At 40.1% G+C, this 20,389-nt stretch overlaps 1 protein-coding gene across 1 annotated transcript in view; it reads left to right on the top strand.

Moving 5' to 3' along the window:
• Positions 1-20,389, top strand: part of eepd1 (endonuclease/exonuclease/phosphatase family domain containing 1) — a 59,844-nt gene that overhangs the window by 27,298 nt on the left and 12,157 nt on the right. Inside the window, exons 6-7 of the mRNA XM_080787283.1 lie at positions 9,078-9,129; positions 20,076-20,174. Coding sequence (XP_080643409.1) covers positions 9,078-9,129; positions 20,076-20,174 — 151 coding nt within the window. The remainder of the gene's footprint in view (positions 1-9,077; positions 9,130-20,075; positions 20,175-20,389) is intronic.

Here is a 20,389-nt window from a genome sequence, read left to right as displayed (position 1 = left end):
GTTTCTATGTCGGTGGTTCTCAAACTATCTGTATTTGGCCACAGACCCCCATCTGAACATATGTTGTTCCAGGGACCCCCACCTGAACATATGTTGTTCCAGGGACCCCCATCTGAACATATGTTGTTCCAGGGACCCCCCCATCTGAACACATGTTGTTCCAGGGACCCCCATCTGAACATATGTTGTTCCAGGGACCCCCACCTGAACATATGTTGTTCCAGGGACCCCCATCTGAACATATGTTGTTCCAGGGACCCCCATCTGAACATATGTTGTTCCAGGGACCCCCCATCTGAACATATGTTGTTCCAGGGACCCCCCATCTGAACATATGTTGTTCCAGGGACCCCCATCTGAACATATGTTGTTCCAGGGACCCCCCATCTGAAGACATGTTGTTCCAGGGACCCCCATCTGAACATATGTTGTTCCAGGGACCCCCATCTGAACATATGTTGTTCCAGGGACCCCCCATCTGAACACATGTTGTTCCAGGGACCCCCATCTGAACATATGTTGTTCCAGGGACCCCCATCTGAACATATGTTGTTCCAGGGACCCCCATCTGAACATATGTTGTTCCAGGGACCCCCCATCTGAACATATGTTGTTCCAGGGACCCCCATCTGAACATATGTTGTTCCAGGGACCCCCCATCTGAACATATGTTGTTCCAGGGACCCCCCATCTGAACATATGTTGTTCCAGGGACCCCCATCTGAACATATGTTGTTCCAGGGACCCCCATCTTAACATATGTTGTTCCAGGGACCCCCTCCTCCCAGAAGCAAAGATTTGAGTTAAAAACGCTCACTCTGAAAGAATATATATTAAAGATTTGCGCCACAATTTCACATTTTTTTTCTCCAAAAATAGCAGATCTTCAAGTTCATAGCGCGGCACTCGGCTCCGTGCTATGAGCTTGTAGATCTGCTATTTTTCAACAGCTGAAGCATGACATAATGCTATCAGCAGCTATACTGTTGTTTTGGCAAAACACATTTTTGTTTTAGTTTTAGTCATTAGTCTCTTGAATAGTTTTCATTTAGTTTCAGTCACATTTTAGTCACCTGGAATGTCTTAGTGTTTTTGTCAACGAAATGTCATAAGATTTTAGTCGACTAAATCTACAGGTGATTTAGTCGACTAAAATGTGTTCTGGCGGGCCTTGATGCCGTCGTAATGCCAGTTTTTACGCTTGCTGAAAATAGCCGATCTACAAGTCGCACGTTGTGAGCTTGTAGATCTGCTATTTTCAGCATGCAAGAAGTGTAAAATGACTTATAGTGGATCTCTTGTCCACTAGTCCCTTCCTAACATATTAGTCTATTTTTAATTTGTTGACGAAATCGACAGTATATTTAGTCATAGTATTAGTCATCACGACTTGGTTGTTTATTTAGTTTTCGCCAGTGAAAAAAGGTATACAGTTAACGAACATTTTTCCATCTTAGTTTTTAAGTCGACGAAAACAACACTATCATCATCAGTACAGTACACAACACAGTGTAGATTAATATAATATAATAAACATAATCAGTACACAACACAGTGTATATTAATATAATATAATAAACATCATCAGTACACAACACAGTGTAGATTAATATAATATAATAAACATCATCAGTACACAACACAGTGTATATTAATATAATATAATAAACATCATCAGTACACAACACAGTGTAGATTAATATAATATAATAAACATCATCAGTACACAACACAGTGTATATTAATATAATATAATAAACATCATCAGTACACAACACAGTGTAGATTAATATAATATAATAAACATCATCAGTACACAACACAGTGTAGATTAAAATAATATAATAAACATCATCAGTACACAACACAGTGTAGATTAATATAATATAATAAACATCATCAGTACACAACACAGTGAAGATTAATATAATATAATAAACATCATCAGTACACAACACAGTGTAGATTAATATAATATAATAAACATCATCAGTACACAACACAGTGTAGATTAATATAATATAATAAACATCATCAGTACACAACACAGTGTAGATTAATATAATATAATAAACATCATCAGTACACAACACAGTGTAGATTAATATAATATAATAAACATCATCAGTACACAACACAGTGTAGATTAATATAATATAATAAACATCATCAGTACACAACACAGTGTAGATTAATATAATATAATAAACATCATCAGTACACAACACAGTGTAGATTAATATAATATAATAAACATCATCAGTACACAACACAGTGTAGATTAATATAATATAATAAAACAACATCAGTACACAACACAGTGTATATTAATATAATATAATAAACATCATCAGTACAGTACACAACACAGTGTAGATTAATAGAATATAATAAACATCATCAGTACACAACACAGTGTAGATTAATATAATATAATAAACATCATCAGTACACAACACAGTGTAGATTAATATAATATAATAAACATCATCAGTACACAACACAGTGTAGATTAATATAATATAATAAACATCATCAGTACACAACACAGTGTAGATTAATATAATATAATAAACATCATCAGTACACAACACAGTGTAGATTAATATAATATAATAAACATCATCAGTACACAACACAGTGTAGATTATAATAATATAATAAACATAATCAGTACACAACACAGTGTAGATTATAATAATATAATAAACATCATCAGTACACAACACAGTGTAGATTAATATAATATAATAAACATCATCAGTACACAACACAGTGTAGATTAATATAATATAATAAACATCATCAGTACACAACACAGTGTAGATTAATATAATATAATAAACATCATCAGTACACAACACAGTGTAGATTAATATAATATAATAAACATCATCAGTACACAACACAGTGTAGATTAATATAATATAATAAAACAACATCATCAGTACACAACACAGTGTATATTAATATAATATAATAAACATCATCAGTACACAACACAGTGTAGATTAAAATAATATAATAAAACAACATCATCAGTACACAACACAGTGTATATTAATATAATATAATAAACATCATCAGTACACAACACAGTGTAGATTAATATAATATAATAAACATCATCAGTACACAACACAGTGTAGATTAATATAATATAATAAACATCATCAGTACACAACACAGTGTAGATTAATATAATATAATAAACATCATCAGTACACAACACAGTGTAGATTAATATAATATAATAAACATCATCAGTACACAACACAGTGTAGATTAATATAATATAATAAAACAACATCATCAGTACACAACACAGTGTATATTAATATAATATAATAAACATCATCAGTACACAACACAGTGTAGATTAAAATAATATAATAAAACAACATCATCAGTACACAACACAGTGTAGATTAATATAATATAATAAACATCATCAGTACACAACACAGTGTAGATTAAAATAATATAATAAACATCATCAGTACACAACACAGTGTAGATTAATATAATATAATAAACATAATCAGTACACAACACAGTGTAGATTAATATAATATAATAAACATAATCAGTACACAACACAGTGTAGATTAATATAATATAATAAACATAATCAGTACACAACACAGTGTAGATTAATATAATATAATAAACATAATCAGTACACAACACAGTGTAGATTAATATAATATAATAAACATCATCAGTACACAACACAGTGTAGATTAATATAATATAATAAACATCATCAGTACACAACACAGTGTAGATTAATATAATATAATAAAACAACATCATCAGTACACAACACAGTGTAGATTAAAATAATATAATAAACATCATCAGTACACAACACAGTGTAGATTAATATAATATAATAAACATCATCAGTACACAACACAGTGTAGATTAATATAATATAATAAAACAACATCATCAGTACACAACACAGTGTAGATTAAAATAATATAATAAAACAACATCAGTACAGTACACAACACAGTGTAGATTAATATAATATAATAAACATCATCAGTACACAACACAGTGTAGATTAATATAATATAATAAACATCATCAGTACACAACACAGTGTAGATTAATATAATATAATAAACATCATCAGTACACAACACAGTGTAGATTAATATAATATAATAAAACAACATCATCAGTACACAACACAGTGTAGATTATAATAATATAATAAACATCATCAGTACACAACACAGTGTAGATTAATATAATATAATAAACATCATCAGTACACAACACAGTGTAGATTATAATAATATAATAAACATCATCAGTACACAACACAGTGTAGATTAATATAATATAATAAACATCATCAGTACACAACACAGTGTAGATTAATATAATATAATAAACATCATCAGTACACAACACAGTGTAGATTAATATAATATAATAAACATCATCAGTACACAACACAGTGTAGATTAATATAATATAATAAAACAACATCATCAGTACACAACACAGTGTAGATTAATATAATATAATAAACATCAGTACACAACACAGTGTAGATTAATATAATATAATAAACATCATCAGTACACAACACAGTGTATATTAATATAATATAATAAACATCATCAGTACACAACACAGTGTAGATTAAAATAATATAATAAACATCATCAGTACACAACACAGTGTAGATTAATATAATATAATAAACATAATCAGTACACAACACAGTGTAGATTAATATAATATAATAAACATAATCAGTACACAACACAGTGTAGATTAATATAATATAATAAACATAATCAGTACACAACACAGTGTAGATTAATATAATATAATAAAACAACATCATCAGTACACAACACATTGTAGATTAATATAATATAATAAAAATCATCAGTACACAACACAGTGTAGATTAATATAATATAATAAACATCATCAGTACACAACACAGTGTAGATTAATATAATATAATAAACATCATCAGTACACAACACAGTGTAGATTAAAATAATATAATAAACATCATCAGTACACAACACAGTGTAGATTAAAATAATATAATAAACATCATCAGTACACAACACAGTGTAGATTAATATAATATAATAAACATCATCAGTACACAACACAGTGTAGATTAATATAATATAATAAACATCATCAGTACACAACACAGTGTAGATTAATATAATATAATAAACATCATCAGTACACAACACAGTGTAGATTAATATAATATAATAAACATCATCAGTACACAACACAGTGTAGATTAATATAATATAATAAAACATCATCAGTACACAACACAGTGTAGATTAATATAATATAATAAAACAACATCATCAGTACACAACACAGTGTAGATTAATATAATATAATAAAACAACATCATCAGTACACAACACAGTGTAGATTAATATAATATAATAAACATCATCAGTACACAACACAGTGTAGATTAATATAATATAATAAACATCATCAGTACACAACACAGTGTAGATTAATATAATATAATAAACATCATCAGTACACAACACAGTGTAGATTAAAATAATATAATAAACATCATCAGTACACAACACAGTGTAGATTAATATAATATAATAAACATCATCAGTACACAACACAGTGTAGATTAATATAATATAATAAACATCATCAGTACAGTACACAACACAGTGTATATTAATATAATATAATAAAACAACATCATCAGTACACAACACAGTGTAGATTAATATAATATAATAAAACAACATCATCAGTACACAACACAGTGTAGATTAATATAATATAATAAAACAACATCATCAGTACACAACACAGTGTAGATTAATATAATATAATAAAACAACATCATCAGTACACAACACAGTGTAGATTAATATAATATAATAAACATAATCAGTACACAACACAGTGTAGATTAAAATAATATAATAAAACAACATCATCAGTACACAACACAGTGTAGATTAATATAATATAATAAAACAACATCATCAGTACACAACACAGTGTAGATTAATATAATATAATAAAACAACACTATCATCAGTACACAACACAGTGTAGATTAATATAATATAATAAACATCATCAGTACACAACACAGTGTAGATTAATATAATATAATAAAACAACATCATCAGTACAGTACACAACACAGTGAAGATTATAATAATATAATCCCAGACAGTCCTCCGGGCGGGCTGAAAATAACCCCCGGGGTAATAATGATTCATTGCATAACAATATCTTGTGGATTAACCCATTTAGGCCTGAACGTTGCATTTTTTACCATTTTTTCAAAAATAGCAGACCTACAAGCTTGCAGATCTGCTATTTTTCAATAGGTAAAGCATAACGTAAGGCTTAGTTAAAACACCAAAAGGGGTGGGTTTTAAGACATTGTAACACAGTTGGTACGCGTTCATTCGGTTACATCGCGTGTAGGTGGTAATCCTGCCACGTATTAATATTGACGTCCACATTCCTTGCATGAGTCACATGTAGCTCATGCTAACGCTAACGCTAATGCATATTCATCACGGCAGCTCCGCCGGGGCAGCAACGTTTCTTGAATAGTTTCCAGTTGGTTTCAGTCACATTTTAGTCACCTGGAATGTTTTAGTGTTCAGTCTTAGTTTTTAGTTCGACTAAATCTACAGTTGATTTAGTCGAACAAAATGTGTTTTGGCGGGCCTTGATGTCGTCGTAATGACTGTTTTTTTTTTACACTTGCTGAAAATAGCATGCAACCAAGTGTAAATTGACTTATACTGGATCTCTTGTCCACTAGTCCCTTCCTAGTGGATCTCTTGTCCACTAGTCCCTTCATACTGGATCTCGCATGTGCGCACGCACACACACACACACACACACACACACACACACACACACACACACACACACCTTCACATAGATCGCATAGATTGCATTCACACACCGATGGCGGAGGAAACCATGCAAGGCACCAACCTGCACATCAGGAGCAATCAGGGGTTCAGAGTCTTAAATCTGGGGGAGCCCACAGGGATCGAACCGGGAACCTTGCGCTTCCCATCCATCTGCGGCCACTCTACCGCTGAGCCACTGCTTGAATTACAATGAGTGTACGGATGCAGATAGAGAGCTTTTATTACAGCGTAGAGTGTGTGAGTGTGAGTGTGAGTGTGAGTGTGAGTGTGACTGTGACTGTGACTGTGGTTTTAGATTAGCTGGTCATTGTTAATTCACCCCTGCTGACTCAGCTTTCATTACATTGCAGCAGAACTCTGCTCAGCGCTGTGCGTGCGTGCGTGCGGTGGTCAGTGCATCTTATCCCGCTCTGAAGCAATCAGTGATTAGTTTTTTAGACTCTTTATCTCCGACTGTCTCTTAATCCTTTTCTGCGATTTCCTCGTTTAACCCATTAAGAGCCGATGACCATGGATTCTACTGAATTAGAGTCTCTCTCTCTGTGAGGGATGATGAGTCATGTTTAGAGTCTCTCTCTAAGGGAGGAATGATGAGTCATGTTTAGAGTCTCTCTGTGAGGAATGATGAGTCATGTTTAGAGTCTCTCTAAGGGAGGAATGATGAGTCATGTTTAGAGTCTCTCTGTGAGGAATGATGAGTCATGTTTAGAGTCTCTCTGTGAGGAATGATGAGTCATGTTTAGAGTCTCTCTCTGGGAGGAATGATGAGTCATGTTTAGAGTCTCTCTCTGGGAGGAATGATGAGTCATGTTTAGAGTCTCTCTGGGAGGAATGATGAGTCATGTTTAGAGTCTCTCTCTCTGGGAGGAATGATGAGTCATGTTTAGAGTCTCTCTCTCTGGGAGGAATGATGAGTCATGATTAGAGTCTCTCTCTCTAAAGGAGGAATGATGAGTCATGATTAGAGTCTCTCTCTCTAAGGGAGGAATGATGAGTCATGATTGGCGCCTCGGCCCATACAGGTGCACTGCGGTGAAGACCCATGAGGTGTTTTCCCTGTGATGGTTTATTGTCCACTAAGCATTCTGTCACACAGCAGCGCTCTGCGTAATGCACTGACTCATTCATTCATTCTGTCACACAGCAGCGCTCTGCGTAATGCACTGACTCATTCATTCATTCATTCTGTCACACAGCAGCGCTCTGCGTAATGCACTGACTCACTCATTCATTCTGTCACACAGCAGCGCTCTGCGTAATGCACTGACTCATTCATTCATTCATTCTGTCACAGAGCAGCGCTCTGCGTAATGCACTGACTCATTCATTCATTCTGTCACACAGCAGCGCTCTGCGTAATGCACTGACTCATTAATTCATTCTGTCACACAGCAGCGCTCTGCGTAATGCACTGACTCATTCATTCATTCATTCTGTCACACAGCAGCGCTCTGCGTAATGCACTGACTCATTCATTCATTCATTCTGTCACACAGCAGCGCTCTGCGTAATGCACTGACTCATTCATTCATTCATTCTGTCACACAGCAGCGCTCTGCGTAATGCACTGACTCACTCATTCATTCTGTCACACAGCAGCGCTCTGCGTAATGCACTGACTCATTCATTCACACATGCACGCACACACGGGCGAAGGAAGCGATAGTCAGTGATATTTTAAATACAGACATTTAGAAGGAATAAGCAAAATCCAATTGCTCCCCTCGCGAGGCTAGAATTCCTCTTCCTTGTTTTTTCTCCTGCGAGTCAGCCGAGAGACGGAGAGAACACACTGTGACTGAAAGCTAGTGTGGGGGCGGGCCTGGTGGGCCTATTAGAACACAGGGCAGTGTTGCCAGGTTTGCGAATTGTAAGCCAGTTGTAGTGTGTGTAAGTAGCGTGGTTAAAAGGCCTTGTTTCTGGCAACAGCATATGTCCACCAATGTCCACATGTTTTTAATTGGCTAGTGGCCACATCTTTTGGCCACGTGACCAACTTTACAAATGTTAAAATAGATAGTCGTCTTACTGTATATTCGGGACAATACGGTAATTCATGAGCACTTGTTTGACCATCTCTCTCTCTCTCTCTCTCTCTCTCTCTCTCTCTCTCTCTCTCTCTCTCAGCATCAAGCTCCTGGCCGTTCAAGACCTAGTGGACAGAGAAGCTCTTGATAAGGTACGGACGGACCCCCCCCCCTCCCCTCCCCTCCCCCCCAAGTCACAGAGAAACTTCCAACCACCAACTCTAGATTACTACTTATATAATATACTGTAACTCTATGATTCCACTCCACAGTACAGTATGTGTATGTTTGTATGTACTGTATGTATGCACTGTGTGCACTGTGTGCAATGTGTGTGTGTGCGCGTGTGTGTGTGCGTGCGTGCGTGTGTGTGTGTGTGTGTGTGTGCGTGTGCGTGTGCGTGCGTGCGTGCGTGTGTCTCTGGCTCCCACCATACATGTGTGACTGAGTTCTATTCCTGAGCTGACCTGAGAACAGGACGCCTCCTCCTCCTCATCGTCTGTCTCTGGTGTTTCATGCTATAAATATCGTCCTGGTAACTGTATGCACTGTAGTGTGTTCATACAGGCTGGTAACTGTATGCACTGTAGTGTGTTCATACAGGCTGGTAACTGTATGCACTGTAGTGTGTTCATACAGGCTGGTAACTGTATGCACTGTAGTGTGTTCATACAGGCTGGTAACACCCCATCACCCAGGGCGAAGTTCACCGTCCTTTCTGTTAGTAACACCAGGACCAAGTTCACCATCCTTTATGTTAGTAACACCAGGACCAAGTTCACCATCCTTTCTGTTAGTAACACCAGGACCAAGTTCACCATCCTTTATGTTAGTAACACCAGGACCAAGTTCACCATCCTTTCTATTAGTAACACCAGGACCAAGTTCACCATCCTTTCTCTTAGTAACACCAGGACCAAGTTCACCATCCTTTCTGTTAGTAACACCCAGGACCAAGTTCACCATCCTTTATGTTAGTAACACCAGGACCAAGTTCACCATCCTTTCTCTTAGTAACACCAGGACCAAGTTCACCATCCTTTCTGTTAGTAACACCCAGGACCAAGTTCACCATCCTTTCTGTTAGTAACACCAGGACCAAGTTCACCATCCTTTATCTTAGTAACACCCAGGACCAAGTTCACCATCCTTTCTCTTAGTAACACCCAGGACCAAGTTTAATCCTCATATTTGTTGTTGAAACGGGCCCCTGATGTAGTGAAGTCTATTCATACTTAGTAAGATTAGTAAGATGTTAAAAGTAAAAAATATCTAGGACGACCGTTAAGCCGATTCTACTCTATGGCTCCGAGACATGGACACTGTCAAAGAAACAAGAGAATCTGTTGGATGGCACTTTATACACCCGCCTTCTAATGAGAGCGCAACATATCTCTTAGAAGAGCCACCCGTCGACTGATCTAATATACGGCAACCTCCCCCCGTGTTTCTACACTGGTCCGATCCAGAAGAACACAGTTTTCCGGCCACTGCTACAGAGCTGACCATGAGGTTATATCTCCCCTTCTCCTCTGGAGTCCTGCCTCGAAGCAGACCGGAGGTAGAAAACTGTCGTTCCCTGATGTCTTAGAGGGGTTTGATTATACTTAGTTTAAAATAACGTCAATGTGTGGAGTTTGCATGTTCTCCCCGTGTCCCCTATAGCAGTGGTTCCCAAAGTGGGGTCCGGGGACCCCCAGGGGTACCTGAGGGAGTTCCAGGGGGGACCCATCTATTTTGTTCATGTTCATAAAGTGCTAAAGTGTTTAAAGCAGTGGTTCCCAAACTTTTTCATGTCAAGGACCCCCAAATTGACACTACAAATTGACACTACTAGCCCGTGGACCCCCATTTGAAAAGATATGCCAGGGACCCCCATAAGAGAAGACGTACACATTTAGACGTCTACATTGACGTCTACATTGACGTCTACATTTAGACGTCTACATTTAGACGTCTACATTTAGACGTCTGTATACATTTAGACGTCTGTATACATTTAGACGTCTACATTTAGACGTCTACATTTAAACGTATACATTTATTTGTTATCCGTGTTGCGAGGATGAGGGGGTACCTGGAAAAATATCTACCCCAAAAGGGGTACCTGGTCCAAAAAAGTTTGGGAACCCCTGCCCTATAAGGTAGGTACCCTCACATGTTCTCCCCGTGTCCCCTAGGGTAGGTACCCTCACATGTTCTCCCCGTGTCCCCTAGGGTAGATACCCTCACATGTTCTCCCCGTGTCCCCTAGGGTAGGTACCCTCACATGTTCTCCCCGTGTCCCCTAGGGTAGGTACCCTCACATGTTCTCCCCGTGTCCCTAGGGTAGGTACCCTCACATGTTCTCCCCGTGTCCCCTAGGGTAGGTACCCTCACATGTTCTCCCCGTGTCCCCTAGGGTAGGTACCCTCACATGTTCTCCCCGTGTCCCCTAGGGTAGGTACCCTCACATGTTCTCCCCCGTGTCCCCTAGGGTAGGTACCCTCACAAAAAACATGCAGTAATCCTGGTCACTAAACTGCCTCCCCCTGGCCAGCCGGTGCGCCTGATGGAGGGGAAAGGAACTGGTTGGAATAACGTGTTCCTTCCACGCGCTACGTCCAACCAGGGAAACTCCCCCCTGTCAGGTGTAAAGGAGCAACTTGGACACTCAGGCATGAAGCATGAGTTCAAGTCCGTTGCTCTCCCCAGGTTGGCGGAGGGTGTGTAGAGCCCAGGATCACATTAGATGATTGACACAGGGGTGAAAAATGTCAATGTATTTTAAATAGTTACTGTATCGATTTCAAATCATTGAATCGGATCGTATCGCCATAATGAACCAATATCGTCCATGTATCGTATCGCTATTCTGGGCGGGAAACCCCTTTTTGGTGTTTTAAGCATTATGTTATACTTTAGCTATTTAAAAATACCAGATCTACAAGCTCGTAGCGCGGCACCGAGTGGCGCGCTACGAGCATTTCTATTTTAGTTTTAGTCATAGTCTTTTTGGAATGAAACTTAATTTAGTTTTAGTCACCTGGAATGCTTTAGTGTTTCAAATTTCACAAGATTTTAGTCGACTACAGTTGATTCAGTCGACTAAAATGTATTTTGAATGGGCCTTGATGTCGTCGTAATGGCAGATCTACAAGCGCACAGCTTGTGAGCTTGTAGATCTGTTACTTTCAGCATGCAACCAAGTGTAAAATGACTTATACTGGATCTCTTGTCCACTATAGTCCCTTCCTGACATTTTAGTTTTTATTTGTTGATGAAAAGGTCAGTTAGTCTTAGTTTTAGTCATCATAGCTTAGTTATGTAGTTTACGTCAGTGAAAAAAGGTAGTCGACGAACATTTTCCGTCTTAGTTTTAGTCGTGTCTGTGTCCCTGGTCAGTCACTCCACAGCTAACATGTCTGTGTCCTTGGTCAGTCACTCCACAGCTAACATGTCTGTGTGTCTGGTGGTCAGTCACTCCACAGCTAACATGTCTGTGTGTCTGGTCAGTCACTCCACAGCTACTGACCAAACATGTCTGTGTGTCTGGTCAGTCACTCCACAGCTAACATGTCTGTGTCCCTGGTCAGTCACTCCACAGCTAACATGTCTGTGTCCCTGGTCAGTCACTCCACAGCTAACATGTCTGTGTGTCTGGTCAGTCACTCCACAGCTAACATGTCTGTGTGTCTGGTCAGTCACTCCACAGCTAACATGTCTGTGTCCCTGGTCAGTCACTCCACAGCTAACATGTCTGTGTCCCTGGTCAGTCACTCCACAGCTAACATGTCTGTGTGTCTGGTCAGTCACTCCACAGCTAACATGTCTGTGTGTCTGGTCAGTCACTCCACAGCTAAAATGTCTGTGTGTCTGGTCAGTCAGTCCACAGCTAACATGTCTGTGTGTCTGGTCAGTCACTCCACAGCTAACATGTCTGTGTGTCTGGTCAGTCACTCCACAGCTAACATGTCTGTGTGTCTGGTCAGTCACTCCACAGCTAACATGTCTGTGTGTCTGGTCAGTCACTCCACAGCTAACATGTCTGTGTGTCTGGTCAGTCACTCCACAGCTAACATGTCTGTGTGTCTGGTCAGTCAGTCCACAGCTAACATGTCTGTGTGTCTGGTCAGTCACTCCACAGCTAACATGTCTGTGTGTCTGGTCAGTCAGTCCACAGCTAACATGTCTGTGTGTCTGGTCAGTCACTCCACAGCTAACATGTCTGTGTGTCTGGTCAGTCAGTCCACAGCTAACATGTCTGTGTGTCTGGTGGTCAGTCACTCCACAGCTAACATGTCTGTGTGTCTGGTCAGTCACTCCACAGCTAACATGTCTGTGTGTCTGGTCAGTCACTCCACAGCTAACATGTCTGTGTGTCTGGTCAGTCAGTCCACAGCTAACATGTCTGTGTGTCTGGTCAGTCACTCCACAGCTAACATGTCTGTCTTCCTGGTCAGTCGCTCCACAGCTAACATGTCTGTCTTCCTGGTCAGTCGCTCCACACACATCGTCTTTCTGCTGTTCTGTCTTTTCCTCCTGTGGTGAATTGTGAATGCGTAGCCGAGGAGCCTTGAAGACTGAAGAGGACTTTGTGCTAAACTGCTGAGCGAAGAACTTTCTGTGTGTGTGTGTGTGTGTGTGTGTGTGTGTGTGTGTGTGTGTGTGTGTGTGTGTGTGTGTGTGTGTGTGTGTGTGTGTGTGTGTGTGTGTGTGTGTGTGTGTGTGTGTGTGTGTGTGTGTGTGTGTGTGTGTGTGTGTGTGTGTGTGTGTGTGTGTGTGTGTGTGTGTGTGTGTGTGTGTGTGTTTTTTTAAAGAACCTGCATTTTCGTTAGAGGTTGGTTGGAAACTTTAGGGCAGATTCACACCGAGTCCGTTTGATTCCAACTGTTCCCCAATACGGTTGCCTGGTTCCTCGCTGGCCATGATTCACATTGGCCCAGATTCTTCCACGCACGACTACACTTCATTCAACTGTTTTCAGTGCTTCCATATTGTAGTTATCCGTATCCGAGTACACTTCATTACAACTGTATTCAGTGCTTCCACATTACATCGATTAGTATCCAGAGTACACTTCATTACAACTGTATTCAGTGCTTTCACATTACATCGATTAGTATCCAGAGTACACTTCATTCAACTGTATTCAATGCTTCCACATTACATCGATTAGTATCCAGAGTACACTTCATTACAACTGTATTCAGTGCTTCCACATTACATCGATTAGTATCCAGAGTACACTTCATTACAACTGTATTCAGTGCTTCCACATTACATCGATTAGTATCCAGAGTACACTTCATTCAACTGTATTCAATGCTTCCACATTACATCGATTAGTATCCAGAGTACACTTCATTACAACTGTATTCAGTGCTTCCACATTACATCGATTAGTATCCAGAGTACACTTCATTACAACTGTATTCAGTGCTTCCACATTACATCGATTAGTATCCAGAGTACACTTCATTACAACTGTATTCAATGCTTCCACATTACATCGATTAGTATCCAGAGTACACTTCATTACAACTGTATTCAGTGCTTCCACATTACATCGATTAGTATCCAGAGTACACTTCATTACAACTGTATTCAGTGCTTCCACATTACATCGATTAGTATCCAGAGTACACTTCATTACAACTGTATTCAGTGCTTCCACATTACATCGATTAGTATCCAGAGTACACTTCATTACAACTGTATTCAGTGCTTCCACATTACATCGATTAGTATCCAGAGTACACTTCATTACAACTGTATTCAGTGCTTCCACATTACATCGATCCATACCCGAGTACACTTCAATCGGTCCCGGGAACGGTTGCGTTATCCCCTCCGGGGAATGCATTCACGCTACCACAAGTCGGGACATATAGTGTGAATCTAAACCATGAACACTTAAGCAGCACAGAAGCATTATTTTGCATTCCAGTGGTGTGTTTTTTTATTTTTCAAATTGGAGGATATATACCGTCATTATTCCCTCCCACACACACACACGCCTCATGTGTTGTCACGGGAGGACGTAACCGCTCTTAACTATATAGCCCAGAGTACTCTAGTAAGAGAGTGGCGACGCTAGCGTCGACTCCCATTGTAACAATGGAATGCGGCGGACATGCTCATTCTATCTCAATGGGATAGTTCCAATGTGTGGAACTATAGCCCATAGCAGCACCCTGCTTTGTCTCAATGGGATAGTTCCAATGTGTGGAACTATAGCCCATAGCACCCCGCTTTGTCTCAATGGGATAGTTCCAATGTGTGGAACTATAGCCCACAGCAGCACCCTGCTTTGTCTCAATGGGATAGTTCCAATGTTTGGAACTATAGCCCATAGCAGCACCCCGCTTTGTCTCAATGGGATAGTTCCAATGTTTGGAACTATAGCCCATAGCACCCCGCTTTGTCTCAATGGGATAGTTCCAATGTTTGGAACTATAGCCCATAGCAGCACCCTGCTTTGTCTCAATGGGATAGTTCCAATGTTTGGAACTATAGCCCATAGCAGCACCCCGCTTTGTCTCAATGGGATAGTTCCAATGTTTGGAACTATAGCCCATAGCAGCACCCTGCTTTGTCTCAATGGGATAGTTCCAATGTTTGGAACTATAGCCCATAGGCACCCCGCTTTGTCTCAATGGGATAGTTCCAATGTGTGGAACTATAGCCCATAGCAGCACCCCGCTTTGTCTCAATGGGATAGTTCCAATGTGTGGAACTATAGCCCATAGCAGCACCCCGCTTTGTCTCAATGGGATAGTTCCAATGTTTGGAACTATAGCCCATAGCAGCACCCTGCTTTGTCTCAATGGGATAGTTCCAATGTGTGGAACTATAGCCCATAGCAGCACCCTGCTTTGTCTCAATGGGATAGTTCCAATGTGTGGAACTATAGCCCATAGCAGCACCCTGCTTTGTCTCAATGGGATAGTTCCAATGTGTGGAACTATAGCCCATAGCAGCACCCTGCTTTGTCTCAATGGGATAGTTCCAATGTTTGGAACTATAGCCCATAGGTACCCTGCTTTGTCTCAATGGGATAGTTCCAATGTTTGGAACTATAGCCCATAGGCACCCCGCTTTGTCTCAATGGGATAGTTCCAATGTGTGGAACTATAGCCCATAGCAGCACCCTGCTTTGTCTCAATGGGATAGTTCCAATGTGTGGAACTATAGCCCATAGCAGCACCCCGCTTTGTCTCAATGGGATAGTTCCAATGTGTGGAACTATAGCCCATAGCAGCACCCCGCTTTGTCTCAATGGGATAGTTCCAATGTGTGGAACTATAGCCCATAGCAGCACCCTGCTTTGTCTCAATGGGATAGTTCCAATGTTTGGAACTATAGCCCATAACAGCTCCCCGCTTTGTCTCAATGGGATAGTTCCAATGTTTGGAACTATAGCCCATAGCAGCACCCCGCTTTGTCTCAATGGGATAGTTCCAATGTTTGGAACTATAGCCCATAGGCACCCCGCTTTGTCTCAATGGGATAGTTCCAATGTTTGGAACTATAGCCCATAGCAGCACCCCGCTTTGTCTCAATGGGATAGTTCCAATGTTTGGAACTATAGCCCATAGCAGCACCCCGCTTTGTCTCAATGGGATAGTTCCAATGTGTGGAACTATAGCCCATAGGTACCCCGCTTTGTCTCAATGGGATAGTTCCAATGTGTGGAACTATAGCCCATAGGCACCCCGCTTTGTCTCAATGGGATAGTTCCAATGTGTGGAACTATAGCCCATAGGCACCCCGCTTTGCGGCGATATCAAAGTGTGTCGCTACTCTCCTACTCTACACTCTGCTATATGTGACTAAGGTCACATCCCCACCTAATACTTCGGTAGACTCGATGCGTATGGGCGGAGAAATTGGGATTCTTGCACATTTAATTTGCTGCGGTTTGCCTTCACACTGTCATGATCCGCAGCAATTGGAAACGCAGCAGGGGGGACCTTTATCAAGGTGTTCCATTCATAAACTACACAGTGAAATCTATGGTCTCGCTCTCTCACTATACGCACGCAGCCACGCACTGTTCTTTTGGGCATGGAGGCACAGCGCTGAGCGCACTGATATAACAGACAGCAGCGCAAAATGTTTACAAGTTTATCGAGATGAAAGTCCCTACTCCCCACTAGTCCCCACATAGTGACAGCACTCCATGTTTACGGCACGCACAGACAGACAGACAGACAGACAGACAGACAGAATATTCTGTAGGCTATAATACACTGCAGTGTTTATGTGTTTTCTTAAGCAATTGATTAATGTACTCGTCCTCATTTCGATCAGGGCTTCAGTCTCCTCATTCGACCACGTCTATCCACGGTAACGGGACATCTTTGCGCTGCGTAAAATATGCCTTCCCCCGTCTCCAACTGTGTTCAGCTCCTCACCCGCCACATTGTAATAATGTAACTGTGTTCGGCTCCTCACCCGCCACATTGTAATAATGTAACTGTGTTCAGCTCTTCACCCATCACATTGTAATAATGTAACTGTGTTCGGCTCCTCACCCATCACATTGTAATAATGTAACTGTGTTCAGCTCCTCACCCGCCACATTGTAATAATGTAACTGTGTTCAGCTCCTCACCCGCCACATTGTAATAATGTAACTGTGTTCAGCTCCTCACGCGCCACATTGTAATAATGTAACTGTGTTCGGCTCCTCACGCGCCACATTGTAATAATGTAACTGTGTTCAGCTCCTCACCCGCCACATTGTAATAATGTAACTGTGTTCAGCTCCTCACCCGCCACATTGTAATAATGTAACTGTGTTCAGCTCCTCACCCGCCACATTGTTTGCTTCATTTCCTTTATTTACTGCGGATTTACCCCCCCCCCCCCCCCGATACGCTACCTCGGATGCTTAGTAATAAAGTAAAGTAATAAGTTAAACTTCCTGCATTCTGCATAATAACGCGCTTATTTGTTATTTTTGTGGAAATGCCGCTAATATGTAAGTAACACAACCAGACAGTAGTATAGTGTTATAATATGTAAGTAACACAACCAGACAGTAGTATAGTGTTATAATATGTAAGTAACACAACCAGACAGTAGTATAGTGTTATAATATGTAAGTAACACAACCAGACAGTAGTATAGTGTTATAATATGTAAGTAACAGTGTAGTGTAGTGTTATAATATGTAAGTAACAGTGTAGTGTAGTGTTATAATATGTAAGTAACACAACCAGACAGTAGTATAGTGTTATAATATGTAAGTAACAGTGTAGTGTAGTGTTATAATATGTAAGTAACAGTGTAGTGTAGTGTTATAATATGTAAGTAACACAACCAGACAGTAGTATAGTGTTATAATATGTAAGTAACACAACCAGACAGTAGTATAGTGTTATAATATGTAAGTAACAGTGTAGTGTAGTGTTATAATATGTAAGTAACAGTGTAGTGTATAGTGTTATAATATGTAAGTAACACAACCAGACAGTAGTATAGTGTTATAATATGTAAGTAACACAACCAGACAGTAGTATAGTGTTATAATATGTAAGTAACAGTGTAGTGTAGTGTTCCGTTTCCACCACCACGGTACAGCACAGAGAATACATCAGGCTGTGGGTGATGTCCTGGGTGGCTGGGCATCGCGCCAGACTGTGGGTGATGTCCTGGGTGGCTGGGCATCGCGCCAACGCAGCACAGAGCAGAGCAGAGGAGGACAAGACAGGATGGGGTGCTGCGACTGCACTCTGCCTCAAAGCCAGCGTGAATTATGAGGCCGTTTGCATTCTGTCTAAAGTGCTATTGGCAAGCAATTCATCCCAATCCCCCTCCCCCCCACCAGTGTAAACCCCCCCCCCCCCCCCCCAAGCTTTTCTAACTGACTGCCAGGTTTAAATTGCTTCATGGTGATTATGATTTGCTTAGCGGGGCAGAGGTGGCACGCCACTGACAGTTGGTCCTGCCACAATAGGGTGCTGTCGCTATTGTGTGTGTGTGTGTGTGTGTGTGTGTGTGTGTGTGTGTGTGTGTGTGTGTGTGTGTGTGTGTGTGTGTGTGTGTGTGTGTGTGTGTGTGTGTGTGTGTGTGTGTGTGTGTGTGTACGGTTCCAAACCACCCTTTGGGAACCACTGGCCTATAGTTTAATCATTTTGTCTTTATTCTGTTGTAGTTCTTTATTATGTTGTAGTTCTGCGTGTAGCTGAACCAGGTCTTTATTATGTTGTAGTTCTTTATTCTGTTGTAGTTCTTTATTCTGTTGTAGTTCTGCGTGGAGCTGAACCAGGTCTTTATTATGTTGTAGTTCTTTATAATGTTGTAGTTCTGCGTGGAGCTGAACCAGGTCTTTATTCTGTTGTAGTTCTTTATTCTGTTGTAGTTCTGCGTGGAGCTGAACCAGATCTTTATTATGTTGTAGTTCTTTATTATGTTGTAGTTCTTTATTATGTTGTAGTTCTGTGTGGAGCTGAACCGGGTCTTTATTCTGTTGTAGTTCTGTGTGTAGCTGAACCGGGTCTTTATTCTGTTGTAGTTCTTTATTATGTTGTAGTTCTGTGTGGAGCTGAACCGGGTCTTTATTCTGTTGTAGTTCTGTGTGTAGCTGAATGAACCGGGTCTTTATTCTGTTGTAGTTCTTTATTATGTTGTAGTTCTGTGTGTAGCTGAACTGGGCCTTTATTCTGTTGTAGTTCTGTGTGGAGCTGAATGAACCGGGTCTTTATTCTGTTGTAGTTCTGTGTGGAGCTGAATGAACCGGGTCTTTATTCTGTTGTAGTTCTGTGTGGAGCTGAACCGGGTCTTTATTCTGTTGTAGTTCTGTGTGTAGCTGAATGAACCGGGTCTTTATTCTGTTGTAGTTCTTTATTATGTTGTAGTTCTGTGTGTAGCTGAATGAACCGGGTCTTTATTCTGTTGTAGTTCTGTGTGGAGCTGAATGAACCGGGTCTTTATTCTGTTGTAGTTCTTTATTATGTTGTAGTTCTGTGTGTAGCTGAATGAACCGGGTCTTTATTCTGTTGTAGTTCTGTGTGGAGCTGAATGAACCGGGTCTTTATTCTGTTGTAGTTCTTTATTCTGTTGTAGTTCTGTGTGTAGCTGAATGAACCGGGTCTTTATTCTGTTGTAGTTCTGTGTGGAGCTGAACCAGGCCACCCTGGCCAGCGTCCGCAGATGGAAGAGCCCACGTGGTGTTTGGAAGAGTGTGGTGTCGGAGGAACCCAACCAGGTCAGTATACTAACATAACATTTAACCTTTAACCTTTAACATTTAACCCAACCAGGTCAGTATGCTAACATAACATTTAACCTTTAACCTTTAACATTTAACATTTAACCCAACCAGGTTAGTATACTAACATAACATTTAACCTTTAACATTTAACCCAACCAGGTCAGTATACTAACATAACATTTAACCTTTAACATTTAACCCAACCAGGT

Source organism: Protomyctophum bolini (assembly GCF_963924005.1).
Source record: "Protomyctophum bolini genome assembly, chromosome: 17".
NCBI classification, from domain to species: domain Eukaryota; kingdom Metazoa; phylum Chordata; class Actinopteri; order Myctophiformes; family Myctophidae; genus Protomyctophum; species Protomyctophum bolini.
The sequence above is the reverse complement of the archived record's forward strand: the minus strand, read 5'-3'. Positions and strand labels throughout refer to the sequence as shown.